The sequence below is a fragment of the Cornus florida genome, unplaced genomic scaffold, assembly GCF_030987335.1.
Source record: "Cornus florida cultivar Cherokee Brave unplaced genomic scaffold, ASM3098733v1 CherokeeBrave_3.0.0_Hap2_Chr08, whole genome shotgun sequence".
Taxonomy (NCBI): domain Eukaryota; kingdom Viridiplantae; phylum Streptophyta; class Magnoliopsida; order Cornales; family Cornaceae; genus Cornus; species Cornus florida.
In genome coordinates, this window is record NW_026775578.1 from 31,411,516 (window position 1) to 31,431,089 (window position 19,574).

Below are 19,574 nucleotides of genomic sequence, written 5' to 3' on the forward strand. Positions count from 1 at the left end.
AATTGGTTGCAAACTTGCACAATATGCTATGTATATCATACCCACACGGTTAAAAAATTTCTCTAGGCCGGGTCTTAGGCAACGGCCTACTTACCGTAATATTACGCATAATTATGTGAAAGGTGTATGCTCAACCCTACACTTTTCACATAATTGCAACAATGTTTTAAATTTGGAAATCTGATTCTGAGATTTGAAAATAAAGTTTCTGTTAATCCTCTGATTATGGGATTTGAAAATAAAGTTTCTGTTAATCCTCTTAAATATAAATATCAAGGTAAGTGTAATGCTGAAGGTTTTTATTTATTTATTTGTTAGCGTTAAAACCATTTTTCAAAAAGCACTTTGGTAAGGTGGATTTTGAAATCCCTCTTCTGCCTCTGTTTTTTTTCTCTCCTCTTTCTCTTTCTCTTGATAAGGAATCGTCGCACACAGCGTCACCGGCATCAATCACTCCGCCAGCTAAACATATCTGCCGTTAGACACGTGATTACGTGCCGGACCCTGCAGCCATCATCACTCCCCGAGCAAGCGAATCTTCGGACCCTCATCGCTTCACTCCGGGCAGCTCTCGCCAAACAGGCAAAACGTCGCCGTTTGAATTTGCAAAACATCCTGCCGAACAGTGCCTTAAGGCACTGTTCCTGTCCGTTAAGAAATAGTAATAATAACACTTAGGCAAAACGTCGCCGTTTTTTAGAATACCGTCTCTCGATCTCTCCAAGATTTCTGCAAACTCGATCGTTCATGGCAATCGATTCAGCGACGCAGACGACATCGCTCGCTCCTGGGTTTCGGTTCCACCCAACCGATGAAGAACTGGTTCGGTACTACCTCAGGCGCAAGATATGCGGTAAATCTTTCCGGTTCGACGCCATCTCCGACACGGACATCTACAAATGCGAGCCTTGGGACCTCCCAGGTATCCCCTCTCTCTCTCTCTAACTCTAAATTTGGCATTCCCCAGGTCTCCTCTTTTCTCTTTACAACTCAATAAATTTGATTTCTTTTTTATTATTTGGTGAATCATAAGCTTCAATTCGCCTCTCTAAAACCCTAGCTCTAGCCCCTTTTGTCGTGTTGAGTTGCTTGGTCAATATGGGGTTTATGCTCATCTCTCTCTAATTTTATAAATATATATAATAACATGTGGATTGTCAGAGGTTATTACGTTAAATCACCTTCACATCAGAAGATCTGTACAGGGTGCAGATGCCTCACGATGAATGGAAACTTAGGATTCCAACCCCAATTAGTTGGCTATGAAAGAAGAAGACCAAAATTAGCATGATAGTATAGTAACATTTGATTGAGTTATGGCCTTAAATAGAGCACACAGGAAAATTAGGATTTATATAGCTGATTCCACTATGTATATATAAATAATATCTTTAGATATGTGACTAATTCGTGAATTGTGGGTTCTAGGTAAATCAAGGCTGAAGAGTAGGGATTTAGAATGGTACTTCTTCACTGTTTTGGACAAGAAACATGGCAATGGATCAAAGACGAATCGAGCAACGGACAGAGGGTATTGGAAGACTACAGGGAAGGACCGGGCAGTCCTGCATAGGTCGCGGACTGTTGGGATGAAAAAGACCCTTGTTTTTCATAGCGGTCGGGCTCCATGCGGTGAGAGGACCAACTGGGTGATGCACGAATATAGACTCACTGACGAGGAATTGGAGAAAGCTGGCATTGTCCAGGTGGGAATTGTGGTTGTATGTCAATGGTTATAAAAATCTGTTTTTGTCTTCCTTTTATATATGTTTTCAGTTTCTGACAAAAAAATATAAAAGAAATTGTTTGGTGCAATTGCATTTGTTAGCATGTGAGTTTTGCATAAGAAAATCTTACCAAAAACAAAAGTATTCTGAAAGCACAAAAAAAGTAATATGGGATTTTGATATAATATGGTTTTACTTTTGTTTTTGGTGGAGTAGGATGCATATGTGCTGTGTAGAATATTTCGAAAAAGTGGTTCAGGGCCAAAGAATGGAGAACAGTATGGAGCACCATTCATCGAGGAAGAATGGGAGAATGACAATGAGCCTGTTTTGGTACCTAGAGAAGGGGGTGCAGAAGAGCTTGTAGTTGGTGACGATGCTTTTCTTGATGAAAATGACGTTGAGCAGGTCTGTACTCCATTTCATTGTTGTATATTCATTAGTACCTCTCTCTCTCTCACTCATCCATGCTCACTACAGTGAGAATTGGAAGTAGGCTATCTGTTTTGTCAGATACTGATGCCCTATCTATGCATGATTATATGAATAAATGTTCCTGTAATATTTTATATTCAAATTCATAGGAGTGTAAATTTTTAGAGGGTATATATATATATATATATATTGCATGTGCATAGATAGATTTTGTGAACTGCTAGGAGTGAGGTACCTGTTAGGTGTGGAGTGTTGACAGGCCTAGTGTACTTGGAAAAGTATCCTACTTGTCCTTGGTTCCTCCTTCTTCTGATGGAATATATACCTAAAATTATAAGTGAAATTCTATGTTCATCAGAGGCACATATAAAATATTCACACATAATTAGTACATGTGACTTTGAGTGAAGCACACATTTTTGCGAGTTCAGCCAGCCCAAGTAGTTGACATTAAAAGTAAGCTTGGACATCTGTTAAAACCAACTGATATTGTTTATTGATTCTGTTACTTGTATCTCCTACATGATATATGTGAATTGCTTTATATTGCTTGCATGGTAGATTGGTCACAAACTTGTACAACATATATTGACTATTCCGAAATAAACTCTTCCAAATTGTTGTTGCATCATATTCTTCATCTTTCACTTCTTTTTAAGATACAATTTAGGTCAATTTAATTTTCTTACACCAGCAAATTCTTTTTTCTTCCACTTGTATTTCGGAAATGTCTTTTGCGCAATAGAGAAAGAGTTGCCAACCAAAATAGTCCCACCCTTCTCCACCTCCTCATCAGCAAGAAATATTGTTTATTATCTTATTTTCGTTTCTATTGTCGCATGTCTGTCTTTTTTTTTTTTTTTGTAAATATAAATAAATAATTGAAGCACGTCTGTCTTTGTTTGCGATGTTTTTACAAAATGCAAATTGTCGAGGCATTCCATTTCCAGACACACCCCAATATATGTAGGTTTGTGATTCTTGCAATTTAAAATGATTAGTTTTTGGCATTTTCCTAATTGTATCCTGTAGTTGTGTTGGGAACAGCATCTTTGGTCTGTCTGACTTAAAATTTAAGCCACATTACTTGTTTTTGTGATTTACCCCCTCCCCTGTTAGTTTAATTGTATGTGATGTGTTGAAACTCTGTACTTCCTTTTCCCAGATTTTAGCTGGCGTTCCATTAGAAACTGCTCCTGTTCCTTCGAATTATTATGTGGATTTTGACAACTACGTTGAGGAGTCAAAGACCGTTGTTAATGATGCTGAAAAGCTCTCAGTAGGGATAAGTGAAAATCATGGCTTAGAGCAGCTTGATGGCCAGAAGGTATTGGATTTGCCAGCACAAAACGATTTGGATGCCAAATCAGTCGAAAATGAATGTATTGGTGAATCAAGCAATCCCTGGAATCCGGAGCTTGCAGATTACTTACTTGATGAACCATTCTTTGATGCTATCAATGATCAACCATTTGATGGAGAATTCATTGAAACTGATGACCTTTCAAACACCATTGAGGCAGATCCCTCGGGCTCTGACATGCTTGAAGAGTACCTTACATTCTTTGATGCGGATGATGGCAGTTTAAAGTATATGGATTATGATTCTTCGAAGATGGTGGAAAGTGAGAATCCTGTATCTGACCAAGCTTCCTTGACTCAGATGGTAATTTTACAGTTCAAACTTAACTATATTTCCCATGTTGACTGCAATATTAAGAATTGGGATTTGTTATTTATTCAGTTCATTACTGTATACTATCAGGTGAATGGAGAAACCTACCAAGGGACTTGGGAAAGCCAACAGCTCCTAGAGGGATGTAATAATGCTTTTGTGGCTTCTTCAAATCAAGAGCCGGAAAAGTCTAAATCAGGTAACACTGAGAATTTTATTCTAGTTTGAACTAGCCCAGCTAGCATTAGAATTTCCTTTCTAGTTGCAGTATGAGTTGCATTTTACCTGCCAAATTCACCTACTTCTGTTAAACCTAATATCTTCTGATGGTGCAGCTACCAAGTATCTATTCAATCAGGCCAGTCGAATGTTGGGCAGCATCCCTGCTCCTCCTGCATATGCTTCAGAATTCCCTACGAAGAATGCAATTCTTCAGCTGAATGCTCCTTCTCAGTCTTCCAGTTCAGTCCATTTCACTGCTGGTATGATCCATTTAAGAAACTTGAATTTGAGTGGCATCGGGACAAACTTGACATTTGATAAGCTTGGGAACGTCAATGTCGTCCTCTCTCTTGGCCTGTCATACACTAATGTAAATTCAGCCAGTTTGGAACCGATGGCTAGCATATCGAACAAGGACAGATTGGCAATGTCACGGGGTTGGTTCTACCTTATTGTGTTCATGTGGGTCCTGATTCTTTTGATTAGTTTCAAAATTGGGTCCTATATTTATTCAGGTTGTGCTCATTGACTAGAACTAGCAAAAATTCGTGTCTCTGGATATTTACTCAGATACTCCCGATACACAACTTTACAGAATGTTTAGAATGTAATGAAATCATAGTGTTAATATATGACCTTGTTATTCCAATTTGACTACATTGGTGTGTTGTTTTTTACAATGATTCTTAGTGTGGACAAATAGTTAGTGTGGACATATTCATGTCTATAAAGTATAAACATGGCGGGTATATTCCCTGCAAGTATGGAGACATGATGAGTACAAAAAATCAGTAATTTTTTTTAATACCAAAGAGAACCAACAAAATGAGAGTATAAATAATTTGAGTGGCATCGGGACAAACTTGACATTTGATAAACAAATAACAATTACTATTACATGGGATCAAATAAAATATATATATATATATATATATTATACAAAGCAAATTACTTGGATTCTCCCAAAATGATACCCAGAAACACCTGAAAGAAATACTATAAATCATTGTCCCAATGTGGTCTCATGTTCTCACAAAATTCATATAATGATCAGTTTTCAGAAAATATTTCAAAATTCACTCTCAAGCATGTTCACCATATAAATACAGTGGCATCCCGCATGAGCTAAAGATTAGACCTATTGCTTGAGGCTACAATTGCGAGTAAACGTCACCTTTTTTTTCCTTCTTTTTGTTGGTAAGAATACAGCCGCCAAACTCAACAAACACATCTAAGTTCCAGTGGAAACTTGAACCATCGACCTCCCATATGGGAGGATGAGGAAATAGAACTTGACCTAGAGGCTTGGTGGTGGTCAGTTTTCCAGTGTTTAACCGTTCCAATTTTGAGGTACCGGCAACTTTAATGAGTCGCATTTACTCCTGTAATCCAGTTATCCACTTCCAAACACCACCAGAACTTTGGCTCTGAGCGGCTGTGGCAAGCTCCACCTCACGTTCCAACTCAGATTTCTGTCTCCGAAGTAGTTGAACCTCTTCCTCTATAGACTGCAGATTCTCCAGCATCTTCTGGAACTCTGTGATCTGTGCCTGGAGACACCATTATCAATGTTGATTACAAGTTTACAACCATTCTTATGAAAGAAGACAATAAATTTATGTTCGTAAAAAGTTAATATAAAAGAAAGGAAACCTCCAATTTAGTGCATCTTGATCTCTCAGCTCCCAGTTGACCTTTGAATGAACGGAATTCCTAAAGCAAATTGGTAAAAAGGATGAAAAACGATCATTGACTTATAAAACCTGTTAGCAATTTACACTAACGGGCATACCTTGAACAACTCGGCATGGGTACTTGAAGTTTCCTCAATCTTTTCCTTCAGACCAGAATTTTCTGCTTTAACTTCAGCAAGTAATGATTCCAACACCTTGTTTTCTTCTCTAATTGCGTTGATGTCAAGTGAAAGATCCTGTTGAGAGCCATTGTCCTCGACTAACTTAATGTCTGAATCTTCTGTTTTAATGAAGTCCAACTTTCCAGGTTGGTTTACGGCATATGCAGCAGTAACTGAGGCTGCCGTTGCTGCAGCTGCTGCCGACTGGAAAATCTTGGGATGTGAAGAGTCCCTTGGTTTGGGTCTCATAACAAATACCTAAAGTTTCAGGCAAGCACAGAAACCAAATAAAAAGATAAAACTGCAACGACATACCATACCAAGGCATCAGGAAAAGGAAATTGGTTCACGATGGAAAAAACTAGCATAGATTGAAGCACCGTTACCCAATAATTGGCTGAATAAATTCCAGTAATATAATGGAAACCTTAGTAAAGATGAACATCAGGAGAAACGTACATAAAAAGTGCTACATGATTTTAAGAAGATTTGGAAATGCAACAATGCCTCGAAGGGGACGAGTTATCTATTGCTTCAGTGGTAGGGCATAACATTAACATATTTCAGCAATACTATGATTGCTATTTCGAATCACTCAGATTCAGTTATGGACTGATTGTCTTGGGAAATACTTCAAAATCAAAGATAGCAAGATTGCAAAGTATATTTAAGGTGCAGAAGTTGCAAGGCTAGGAGAATTTAGAATAACCATGTAACAAGAGCCTACAAATACAACCTTGTAGGTGTAGACTGCAATTTTACGCACACGAACAACTCAGCTTGAAGAGCTGCAGTATCTCAATATTTCTCAAATCTATTCTTGGCAAAGAAGATCACACTGAGCATGACCAAAGAGAGATTCAAGCTTACTGATGCCAATAGGCATTCTTAGATACCAAAACCCTATCTAAAACAGGGTGCCTTGCTACCATTGGGAATTTGGTAGTGATCATGCCACTTCAAGTGAAAAGCAACCAACTTTTGCCATGTTCAATTACAAGGTTTCACTTTCTGGCACCGAGCATGTGAGATGCACTCAAATGTTCTACAAATAGAATCCAAGAACTTTGCTGCAACAGAAGGATTGTTACAAGCGTCACATTTTTTCTCCTCTTTTTTTTTTTCCTGGTAAAAGTGGGTGTACAAGCATCACAATATTGTTGCTGTAATAATATGGAACTGGAGCCAGAGATTGAGCCTCAAAAGAGTTTGGCATAGTTTTGTTATCATGATTAGCATGTAAGTGGGGCGCAACAAAAATCCTTATACCAATTTGTGGGGCCATGTGGTGAGCCATTTAAGCACGTTCTTTGTCCTCATCATTCCTTGGAATAAGATAAGACTTGGATTAGCATCATTTAAGCATCACTAGATGCATGCATCTTACCACCCACCATTGCTCTATCCAAGTATATTTATTTCCTCCAACGGAGATTATGGGCAGTAAGATACAACTTCTACGGTTCTACCCCCACCCCACCCACTTCTCCCAACTGCCATCACCATCTGATTTTAGGTTGGGATCAATTATTACCATGTTCAACCCACCCCGTTGTCATCCCTTGGTTGGATCCTTGTCTATGCACAGAATTGAATGAATAAGTAAAAAGTGCCAAATTCAGACACCATATAACAACAACAAAAACCAATTTTATGGTATCATTGTTCAGTCTAGTTCTTGTAAGTAAACTAAAGCATTATATGGGTTTAGGGAATACGTGAGCATACACTATTATCAATAATCTGCATTAAACAAGAGAAGAGAAGTAACAAACCAATGGGATAACTTAAGCAATGAATTTGATCAACAGGAAACTACCCAAGCCCTGTGATCGACCATGCCAGGCAGGCAATCGGCCAGATAGGTACATGCAGTCATGGAAAACATTACAAGTATTGCCACAAATAAAGGAACATAAAATTTCACTAATTTTAAATTGTCTTATGTAAAAACTACATGCTACAACCATGCCTTTGGGCAAGTTTTTTTATTTTTTTATTTTTTATTTTTATTGGTATCATGGGGTATCCCCACCCTCTTTGAAGGTGAAAAAATTGACTTGTCCCATTAATATAGGAGGTGGCTCACAAACCCAATGTATCAGATGTAGAAGGGGGTAGGAATTGAGTTTTGTACCTTTGGGTTCATGCCAGAGCCTCACACTATCTGGGTTACACCATGCTGGCAACTGCGACATGCGATATACATGGTCATACATGTAATACCACGACTTTTTCTTTCTTTTTCCCAACAAACAAAACATTTAAGTTAAATATATCAAAAAGTAACTGCTCAAGATACCTCATTATTATAATTCCCATTGTAGCCACCAAAGGCAACCAAAAGCTTCTCTCCGTTCAATACTGCCGAGGAAACACTGAGCCCCTGTTCCAATGTGCATATATAAATTATACCTATATAAAATGCATCCAAGTACACTTGTATGACATGGCAGTAATATAGAAAGCTCTTGGACAGAATCAAATAACAAAAATAAACATCTATTTTACAGTAAAATTGCACATGTACTTGCATTACTAATTCCTCACTCACCATAATAATTGAAGGTTAAAATCACACAAGAAGACATACAAAGATACACGATGCCAGAAATGAAGAAATACAGCTACTATCCTTAAAGAATAGGTAAACACACATCTCAAGATGCAATCAACGATTCAAATATTTCTGCAGAAAGTCCCTAAGATTAATTCAGATGACTTTTATATTGGGTTCAGTCAAGATGTTAAAAGATTATCAAAATTAGAATTTCAACAAAATATCAAAATTTGAACCTTTTTCCTTTTTCTGAGTCAGAATGTCAAATTTTGCAGATAGTGTGAAAATTATCAACAAATTTCTCTTATGATTTCAGAATCTCAGTGAAATTGTCCAAAATTCAAAATTTCCATCAAACTCAATGCATTCTTGCATATAGTTTAAAATTTTATAACTTTAAACCTTTCTGACTGGATCAAAGATGAGTGGGCACACACCTTGGAAGGAAATTTAATGGTGGTTTCCAGACTTTCAAACTAACAGTCACCTCACACAGTTTCTCAATAAGAAATTAAAAGCCTGCACCCAGCTCTAATAGAAATGTCAAGATACAAATGCACCAAAAATGAATTGGTGAAAGCCAAACAGTACAAAAATGGCAACAAAGCAATTATCGAAGAGGAAATGGAAAATTTTCAAGGCCACTTGCCAACATATAGAATGAGGAGCTGAATTTCTTCTTCAAGGGCACTTAATTGGTGCAATAAGAAAGTTCGGGCTATTAAGTGTGTGAATAATGGTTTGAGTATGACAGTAATTAATTTGTTCACATAGTTCCAAATGTTTTCTATGTTTATCTGAGTTCTTTTTTCTTTCTTTTTTTATTATAATTATTAGATGATGAAATTTGAACTCTGGCATCGACTTCAAAGTGCCCCAAGTTACAACTAGGCAAAGACACTAACTAAGTTTTCTATATAATTCTCTCTCTCAGGACCCCAAATTGGAGGGAAAATGTAGTGTAATGGCATTTTAGATGAATTTGTTCTTCAGAAACTACCTCTTTACAGAATGAATTCTTAGAGCCTCTCATGAAATTTAATGGAAATGTTCAAGTCTCTGGCAAAAGCAGACCACAAGGAACACACCTCTACAAGTCAAGCATGCAATGACACTTTTTATGTAGTGCAAAAGTATAATTACATGTTGTGATAATAAAGTAGCAGAGTACTAGCATATATAATACAATAATCTTTATGATACACGTAACTTCATCTTCTAAATTATGTAACTCATAGCACAAAAATAAAAAATTTATATTATTATAAATAAACACTAAAATTTATATGTAGCCATGTCCGTGTTCAATTCTTGTAGGATTCAAGATTACGTATAAGTGTCTTATCTTGTTGTGTCCTGTATCTGTGTTTGAGCTACTTAGACTAGAGGCCAATAAAATATTCAATGCCCAAAAAGGTCCATTAAGGTGTGTTAGAATGTTATATATATATATATGTGTTGGGCCATTATGTAATTACATTATATTAGTAGGCCCTTGTGTTATTAAGGAGACTTGTATCCCTTATATAAGCCTATATAGGCTTATTTGGTGCGTGTAGGTGAAATATATACAGATCTGTTCTCTCTGTTCTCTCTATCTCTCATGGTAAACAACATGGTATCAGAGCGGGTTGGAGTTGTGATTGCATCTGGGTTGGGTTGTTCTTCTACAAATCAAAATCAAGATCGAAGCCAACTCTGTTCTTCGCTGAAGATTTGTTCGTCGTTCTCAGATCTGACTCGCTGAAGATTTGTTCGTCGTTCTCAAATCTGACGCCTTTCGTTTTGCTGGTCGAGGCTTCCTTGGCTGTCGCAAGTTGCAGAAGCTCCATCATCGCGATCCCTCTCCGCTCCGTTGTTAGATCGCTGTTTTTTTTGTTGTTGTTGGGTTGTCGTCACCGCTGCAAGGGCTAGGGTGTGTACTAGCCTTGTTTTTCCATTGCGAATCTCGGGTGCTGAAATTTCTTGTCGGTGGCAGCGTTCTGGTTCTCGCCGGCGCTGATTGTGAAGGAGAAGGGTGGTGTTTGGCTGCAGGAGTGAGGCTATTCCAACCCTGGTTTACTAAACCTGGGATAGTTATTCCAACCCTGGTTTCGTAAACCCGGGATAGCCCAAATTCGGCCCGTTTGACCAGATCCGATCCGAGGTCCGATCCGTTTGTCCAGATCCGACCCGCTCGTACAGACCCGACTCGTTTGCCTAGATCCGACTTGTTCTCGGATCCGACCCGTTTGCCCAGGTTCGGCCCGAATACCAATTCTGCTTCATATTTTCTTCTCTGTTTTGCTGGGTAAGACATAGCCTCCACTTCAGATTTGTTTTCTCCCACTTCTGGTCTTCATTCTTCCATGACTTCTGTTAAACTCAATGGGAAGAACTATATACTGTGGGCTAAATCAGTTAAAATTTTTCTCAAAGGTAGAGGCCTTGGTAATCATCTGACTAAAGAGAAACTCAAGGAAACTGATGTTTCTTTTGATGCATGGGAAAAGGAAGATGCTCAGATCATTTCTGTGATGATAAACAGTATTGAACCCCAAATTAGTACAACTTTACTTTATTTAGATACTGCAAAGGAGATATGGGACAGATTGCAGCAACTGTATTCTGGGACAGGTAATATCACTCGTGTTTATGAGCTTTGTAAGCAGTATTTTCATCTTGAACAAGGTAGTCACAGTATAGAAGAGTATTATTCCAAAGTTATGGGCATTTGTGAGGAGCTGAATATGTATCAGCCCATTACTGCTGATGTTCGCAGTATGCAACAACAACGTGAGGACTTTAATGTTGTTCGTTTTCTTACTGGTTTGTCCTCAGTTTATGAGTCTTTTCGTTCACAGATTATGGGCAGTCCCACACTTCCATCTCTTGCTGATGTGTTTTCTAGACTTCAACGCGCTACACTTGTCAGTGATACCTCCACTTTGAATACTGGGCAGAGTGGTGAACGTTCAGCATTGATTGTTTCAAAGGGTGAAAATACTGTTTTCCGTGGAGGTCGTGGGGGACGCTCCACACGTGGCGGTCGTGATTCACGGGGAAGACGTGGCCATGGCAGGGAATCACGAAAATGTACTCATTGTGGTCTTTCTAATCATACTGTGAATTTTTGTTGGGACCTTCATGGAAAACCATCTAGTTATGCAAATCAAGTTTCCTCCTCTCCGAATGATGTTGCTTCTGGATCTCATAATGTAGTTGAATCAGATACAGTCCCTGTCTCACGTGATGAGTATACTCAGTTTTTGTCTTATAAGCAAGCATCTAATTCATCTTCCACGGCTACCTTTGCCCAGTCAGGTACCGCACCCACATGTCTATTGTCTTCCACTCGCAGTCCTTGGATCATAGACACTGGAGCATCCGATCATATGACTGGATGTTCTTCTCTTCTATCTGATTTTAATTCTGTACCTCCTTCTCAAAGAGTTACCCTTGCTAACGGTTCCTCCGCTAAGGTTTCAGGTTTGGGGACAACTCAACTTAGTGATTCCTTGTCTCTCTCATCTGTTTTATATGTTCCTCAGTTTCCCTTTAATTTAATGTCTGTCAGTAAGCTTACTAAATCTCTTCAGTGCTCTGTTACATTTTATCCTACTTTTTGTGTGTGTCAGGATCTCAAGACGAAGAAGACGATTGGTACGGGGAATGAAGCTAGTGGCTTATATTACTTTGATGTGGCACCTTATCCTGTGGCTCTTCAGTCTTCTCTGTCTCCATTCCAGTGGTACTGTCGTCTTGGACACCCGTCACTTCAAGTTTTGCAGCGTCAAGTTCCTAGTCTTAGTAATTTGAAATTCTTGTCATGTGAGGTTTGTCAACTTAGTAAGCACCATCGTGTGTCTTTCAAGTCTAGGGTTAATAATCGTGTCTCTAGTCCTTTTCATTTGGTTCATTCAGATGTATGGGGTCCAATAAAGCATTCTTCAATCAATAAATTTCATTATTTTGTGACATTTGTGGATGATTATTCTCGCCTGACTTGGTTGTTTTTAATGAAAGATCGTTCTGAATTATTTTTAATTTTTCAAAAATTTCGAAAAGAAATCAAAACTCAGTTTGGCTGTCCCATTCGTATTTTATGTTCCGATAATGCTAAGGAATATTCTGCAACCCCTTTTGATACCTATCTTAGTGATAAAGGAATTATTCATCAAAATTCATGTGTTTATACTCCTCAACAAAATGGAGTTGCAGAACGTAAGAATCGACACCTCTTAGAAGTAACCCGTGCTCTTTTGTTTCATATGCGCATGCCTAAACGGTTTTGGGGTGATGCTGTTCTTACTGCCTGTCATCTTATTAACCGTATGCCGTTATCTGTATTACATGGCAAATCTCCACATTCTATTTTATTTCCTGATTCTCCTTTGTTTTCTCTTACTCCTCGAGTTTTTGGCTGTGTCTGTTATGTCCACAATCTTGGTCCTGGTTTTGATAAACTTGACCCACGTGCCACAAAGTGTGTATTTCTTGGATACTCTCGTTCTCATAAAGGTTATCGTTGTTATAGTCCTGTTTCTCAACGGTACTTTATTAGCATGGATGTGACCTTTTGTGAGTCCGTCCCATATTTTTCAGATAGTGATTCAATTCTTGATATTACTTCTGAGTCGCTTCTTCCTGCGGTTCCACTTCCCTCACTTTCTCTTCAGCCTAGATCTCCTTTGCCTGCCCCGTTACAGGTGTACACTCGACGACCAAAGCCATCTGCTGTCGTGCCTCCTCCGTCGTCTTCAGAGTCTTTGGATCCAACACCTTCCACTGTGTCTGAATCCTTGCCTATTGCACTACGTAAGGCTCCTCGCTCCTGTGTTACTAAACATCCCATTGCTCAGTATGTCTCTTAGAATTCCTTATCGCCATCTTTCTCATGTTTTTCCTCTCAATTGTCTACTACATTTGTTCCTAAGACTGTGCAAGATGCTTTGTCTGATTCGGGCTGGAGGAAAGCCATGCAAGATGAAATTGATGCTTTGCATCAGAATGACACGTGGAATCTTGTTCCTTTATCTCCAGGTGTCAAACCAGTTGGTTGTCGCTGGGTCTACACCGTGAAGTATCTTCCAGATGGTTCCGTTGAGCGGTTAAAAGCTCGTCTTGTTGCCAAAGGTTATACCCAGACTTATGGTATTGACTATGATGAGACGTTTGCCCCTGTTGCTAAGATTTCTTCTATTCGTGTTTTGATTTCTCTTGCTGCTAATAGACATTGGCCTCTGTTTCAGTTAGACGTTAAAAATGCTTTTTTGCATGGTGACTTAGTCGAAGAGGTTTATATGGAGCAACCATCTGAGTTTGTTGCTCAAGGGGAGTCTCTTCACACTGTTTGTCGCCTTAAAAAGGCCCTATATGGATTGAAACAATCTCCACGGGCTTGGTTTGGAAAATTCTCTGAGGCAGCATTCAAATTTGGTCTTAACAGATGTCAGACTGACCATTCGGTATTTCACCAGCGCACTAAAGCTGGCTTCATCTTTCTTGTTGTATATGTAGATGATATTGTGATCACAGGTGATGATTCTGAAGGCATTGCTAAGTTGAAGTTGTTTCTGCAATATCGATTCCACACTAAAGACTTGGGTAAACTTAGGTATTTCTTGGGTATTGAAGTTGCTAGATCAAAGAAGGGTATAAGTTTATCACAACGAAAATATGTGTTGGATTTATTAGAAGAAACAGGTATGTTGGGTGGTCGCCCGGTTGATGCTCCTATGGATTCGAATACAAAACTTGTGTCTGATGAGGGTGATCTATTTAATGATCCGGGCAGATTTCGTCGTCTAGTTGGGAAATTAATTTATCTCACTATCACTCGACCTGATATTTCATATGCAGTTAGTGTTGTAAGTCAGTTTATGGGAGCTCCTAGAATGCCACATTGGATTGCTGTTCTTCGGATTATCCGATATCTCAAGCAAGCTCCAGGTGTTGGGTTACTATATAAATCAAATGGTCATCTCAGGGTGGAAGGTTTTACAGATGCCGATTGGGCTGGTTCTCCTTCAGATAGGAGATCTACTACAGGCTACTGCACATTTGTAGGAGGCAATCTTGTTACATGGCGAAGTAAAAAGCAAACGGTGGTAGCTCGATCTAGTGCTGAAGCTAAGTATAGGGCAATGGCTCATACTACTAGTGAGTTGACCTGGATACAATATTTTCTACAAGAACTTGGGTTGACAGTTGAAGTTCCTACTCCATTGTTCTGTGATAATCAAGCAGCAGTTCACATTGCCTCAAATCCTGTGTTTCATGAGAGGACCAAACATATTGAAGTTGATTGTCACTTCATTCGAGAAAAGATATTGCTTGGGAGCATCTCTACTCCATTCGTGAAGTCTGAAGATCAATTAGCTGATATGTTTACCAAAGCATTGGGTCATAACCGGTTAAGAACTATCTGTTCCAAGCTAGGATTATTTGATATATATTCTCCAGCTTGAGGGGGAGTGTTAGAATGTTATATATATATATATATGTTGGGCCATTATGTAATTACATTATATTAGTAGGCCCTTGTGTTATTAAGGAGACTTGTATCCCTTATATAAGCCTATATAGGCTTATTTGGTGCGTGTAGGTGAAATATATACAGATCTGTTCTCTCTGTTCTCTCTATCTCTCATGGTAAACAACGTTTATGAACAAAAATCATATATTATCCTTGTACTTTTGGAGGTTTAAAAATTATGGGGCAGGTCAAGACATATTATGTTATCTTGATGTAAATCTGACTTTTAGGATATCACTAAAGATGTTAACAGTCCACAATAATGTTAGGAGTTTATCATCTTCAGCGTGTGAATGTTGAGAAGCTGTAAAAGAACAAAAGAATAACTAAATGCTTACCAAAATATATATTTATGATTTTAAATTTATTCAAAAATAATATATGACCTAAAATTCTTACATAATTATGCCCTTAAAATTTCACTTGATGCTTCTGATATTACTTATTTAGAAACTATAGATGAAAGTCCAAAAAGACAATTCCAAATCAAGGCACGGAATATTAACCTCACTGGCCAGTGCATCTCTTTCCTTTACGCTTGTCAAAACTAACAAAACAAGCTTATGCATATTTAACTTGACAGTTTCTGGGGCACCTGTAAACAGAACCGATGGGAAATCCAAAGTCAAGAAGAATAAATAATCACATGCCAAAATAAAATTTAACCATCCAAGTTCGTACATACCATTTTTATTATCCCCACCACCAACAATATACCAGTTATCATCAATGGTGATACCTGCATGACCTGCCCTAGATGCCACCAAATCACCCTGAATTTGTGGTTGGGACCATTCCATCTGCAATACATGGGGACTTAACATACAAAAGAGTGATGTAAAAAAGCAAATAATTTAGAAATATTCCAGCATCTGTTAGAACTGGATAGTTTAGTTTCTTATACTTGTTCAGTCTACACAAGAAGAAAATTGTTCTAACATACAAAAGAGTGATTCTATTTATTTTGGTTGATAATTAGCAATCCAAGTTTGATAAAAGAATTAATACACATTAACAATTCAACATTAGGATCATATGCTCAGTTTCAATATGACTGCAAAATCAAAACAATATCCCAAAAGGACAAACACTTACAGTCTGCAAGTCCAGTACATGAAGATCGTTGAAAAAGATTGAATGAGAACAACCGCCAAAAATTAGAAGGTAGCGTTCTGCATGCACTGCAGCTGTGTGATCAAATCTGGGAGACGGAGGTGGCTGCCTGTCAAAGCACCACAAATTGACGCTAAATTCTACAAAAAGCAAGTAAGTTGCTGCCTGTAAAAGTAATGAAGATACCTACGTAGTCTCCAACACATCCCAATTCATTGTCTCTAGATTAAGAACATGGACATCATTCAGCAGCTGCCTGGTCTTGTCTTCTCCACCAAACATTATCAGTCTAGAACCAACCATTGTTACAGATTGCCCACTACGAGCTACCTGGAATATATCCCATAAGCAAACTAAGCAAAATTTCCTTTTAACTAAAAAATATAGCTTAACCTCCCGTAGCATAAATGAATCAAAGGAGAAAGAGTTGAGACACCTATTCCCTGGCTTATTTATTTCAGAAAACAGAAGACACAATAACATGAAATTCCCAAGACTAGAATATAAATTAGCAGTCACTGAAGTCAGTCAGTTACCGGAATTTTTCCAAAGGTCTCCATAACACCATAGTGATGTGATTCCAGATCAATGAACCGCACTACAAGAAGGTAGTAAATAAGAAATAAGGTTCAAAAGAAGATCAATTAGTTTCTTGCCAGTTTGAAAATTGATGTCAAGGAAAAAAAACCTGTCACACTGCCAGAATCATTCTTTGAAAGCCCACCAAGAAGAAGAAGTTTGCCCGCCCAATAAATCTGCCAACAGATGAATTCACATATACGTCAGTCAATTGATCAGTGAATACAGAGCGGAATCACCTTGTGAACGAATGAGATTCACATGAAACAGAACAGAAATTGAACAAGAAATTTCTGAATCAATATCTTACCATACTGTGACCCGAGGTAGGAGGAAGAACTTCCTGGGAGCTACTGTCTTTAGTTTTATCAGCATTTGGTTCCAATTGCAGTTTTAGAATACACCATTCTAAATTTATAAGATCAAAAACCTGCAGAAGTAGCCAATTATTTTAGGAACCAACTTCAAAAAGTAGAACTAGACGAGAATCAATACCTGAACATCAGATAGGTACCGACCGTTGCGACTTCCACCAGTAATGTACAGTTTTTCATCAATTACAGTTGCAGCATGCTACAGTGCGAGGAAAACTCACCGTGTCAAGTAAGTAACCCATAAAATACAAGTAAAAAAGATAAAGAAAATACCTTTTAAAAAAAAAAAATGACGCTAAATGGACTTGAAAACGGTTTTAGAGCATAAGCAATAAAATGACGCTGAACGAGAACTTGCTGAGCACAAAACTTAGGCTAATCTCTAGAACGAACATAACCTTGTAGCGAGCCGGTGGTCGTGGACCAGACACTGATAATGCTACCCACTGGTCATAGGTCATTGATAAGTGCCAATTACTACCATCTGTTCCCATACCAACTTTCTTGGAGGCCTCTCAAGTATTTCAATTCAGAGAGCTTAATGACTATCTGAAATAAGAATAACATAATGGATTAAATAATTATTCTTAGAACTTAAAAAGGAAAAAAAGAAAAGTGGAAACCAAAACTATACTGTAGAATGCACAAATCATGCTATGGAGAAATACATGATAGGTATAATAAACTCATCACAATTGGTAAGTAGGCATGAAAAATATATATTTGATAGATTGAGAATAATCCTTTAAATATGAATACATATGTGTATGGCATATGCATTCAAGTGTACGTGTTTGTATGCGTCTGTGGGGCCCAAGAAATGAATTATCCAATAACCAAAGATATAGAAATGAATTGAAGGTGATATCCAGAGGAGAAGATAATAGTCTAAGAAAATTGGTCATGTACAACAATAAAAAAAAAGAACCATTATGAGGTGATTTTGTTAGATTTAGAGGCTTCTCGAAATAAAATAAAAATAAAATAACGCTAAGAAAGACAAGACCTTTAATTTAACAGAAGTCTAGCTCTAAATAAAACCCAAAATGAGATAGGATTGGTGTACACAACCCAAATTATTAAGTCTTTGTTGAGTTGAGTTAAGCTGTAATATTACCATTGCCAGAACTAGGGTTTTTGGTAGGTTTAAGGTCTCTAACATCATCTAACTTATTGGAAATTGACGTAATCCAAGCATTTTTAAGTCAAGACAGAGTTGGGTCGGCAAGAAAAGGGAAGAAAGGAGAGGAAAATAAACTAATTCAACCACTACTCAGAATACTTAGAACTACGTTAATGAAAATAGTTCAATTCTTTTCTTTTCCACCATTTTCTTCACAACAAATCAAACTTAGGATTACAAGGATAGTGAAATTGTAACCCAATTCAACCATTTCAAGAATTCTTTAAAACTTCAAATAGTTCTGAATCGCACTAATACCTGTTTTGAATTCAATTGTTTTAGTTGAAATTAAACAATAGCAAGATCAAGAACATAGCATGAAATTGATCCAATTCAAATTCAGTTATTCACATGAACATCTTATATGAGTGTATGTAATGTGTATACATGTATCGATAATTCAACCATTTCTAGAAATCTTGAAAACTTCAAACAGTTCTTCTGATTTGCACTAACATCTGTTCTGGAACACTAATCACCACCATATCATCATTGAATTTAGTTGTTTAGTTGAAATTAAACAATAGCAAGATCAAGAACATAGCATGAAATTTAATCCATTTTAATTCAGTAATTGAATGAAACATATGATACGAGTTTGTGTAATGTGTATATATGCATCCCTAATTCAAATACTGGAAAAAAAAAAAAAAAAAAAAAAAAAAGCGGAGTATTGATGATACCTGAGTTGTTACAGATTTCTGGGCTGAGACTTGTAGCTGAAAGGTTGAGACTTGAGAGAGAACAATTGAAAGTGTCGGTTAAGATCAGACGGTGTGCGTTAAACGATTTCGGGGGTCAAATCGGTCTCAGTCAACGGTGATCTCTGCGTGACTGCGTGTTTGTGGGGTTGTGGAAATTCTGTAGTGCCCCCAGGTTTCGAACTTTCAACACACCATTGGCATTGGATGAATCGAGAGACCAACCTAGACAAGATTTGAAATTCACATATATATATATATATATATATCATATTTCATTTAACATGATATATAGAAAGTCTTACAACATCCACTGTGAAGATTGTTAAATTCATGTTTGATTAGCGTAATATACATAAATATGTGAAAAATAAATAAATAAAAATTGAGCCAATTGAAATTGACAACATGGATTTATTGATCACAGAGTCCGTTATTTAGTTGGCTTTAAATATTGAGTTTGTATGCCATTACTCTGCATATTTATGAAAAAATATATATAAATTAAAAACTGACTTTGACTTGAGTTCAAATAACTCTTAAGAATCTAAAAATTTATTCAATGAATCATATTTATTATGTCAATTATGATCGTAGATATTGAGAGGCCGAAGGCCCACCACAAATAAAGCT

General features: G+C 37.6%; 2 protein-coding genes across 3 annotated transcripts; one reads left to right on the plus strand and one right to left on the minus strand.

The window, feature by feature from the left end:
- The first annotated feature begins 355 nt into the window (after positions 1-355).
- On the plus strand, positions 356-4,716 carry LOC132271118 (NAC domain-containing protein 78-like). Its single transcript, XM_059772394.1, has 6 exons — positions 356-922; positions 1,429-1,706; positions 1,944-2,135; positions 3,328-3,828; positions 3,928-4,036; positions 4,173-4,716. Exons 1-6 carry the CDS (start codon positions 748-750, stop codon positions 4,586-4,588), a joined length of 1,671 nt encoding a protein of 556 aa, XP_059628377.1. The 5' UTR covers positions 356-747; the 3' UTR covers positions 4,589-4,716.
- A 311-nt stretch (positions 4,717-5,027) lies between these two features.
- LOC132271119 (acyl-CoA-binding domain-containing protein 4-like) lies at positions 5,028-19,450 on the minus strand. Of its 2 annotated transcripts, XM_059772395.1 has the most exons (14): positions 18,924-19,450; positions 17,456-17,606; positions 17,179-17,256; positions 16,994-17,113; positions 16,793-16,859; positions 16,641-16,702; positions 16,295-16,434; positions 16,087-16,213; positions 15,677-15,791; positions 15,498-15,586; positions 8,217-8,300; positions 5,852-6,172; positions 5,713-5,772; positions 5,028-5,609 (listed from the first exon to the last, which is right to left on the minus strand). In XM_059772395.1, exons 2-14 carry the CDS (start codon positions 17,549-17,551, stop codon positions 5,436-5,438), a joined length of 1,533 nt encoding a protein of 510 aa, XP_059628378.1. In that variant the 5' UTR covers positions 17,552-17,606; positions 18,924-19,450; the 3' UTR covers positions 5,028-5,435. The 2 variants fall into 2 exon arrangements, with proteins under 2 accessions (XP_059628378.1, XP_059628379.1); XM_059772396.1 differs by lacking the exon at positions 18,924-19,450 and having other exon boundaries at positions 17,202-17,256; positions 17,456-17,595.
- Between the last annotated feature and the right edge of the window lie 124 nt (positions 19,451-19,574).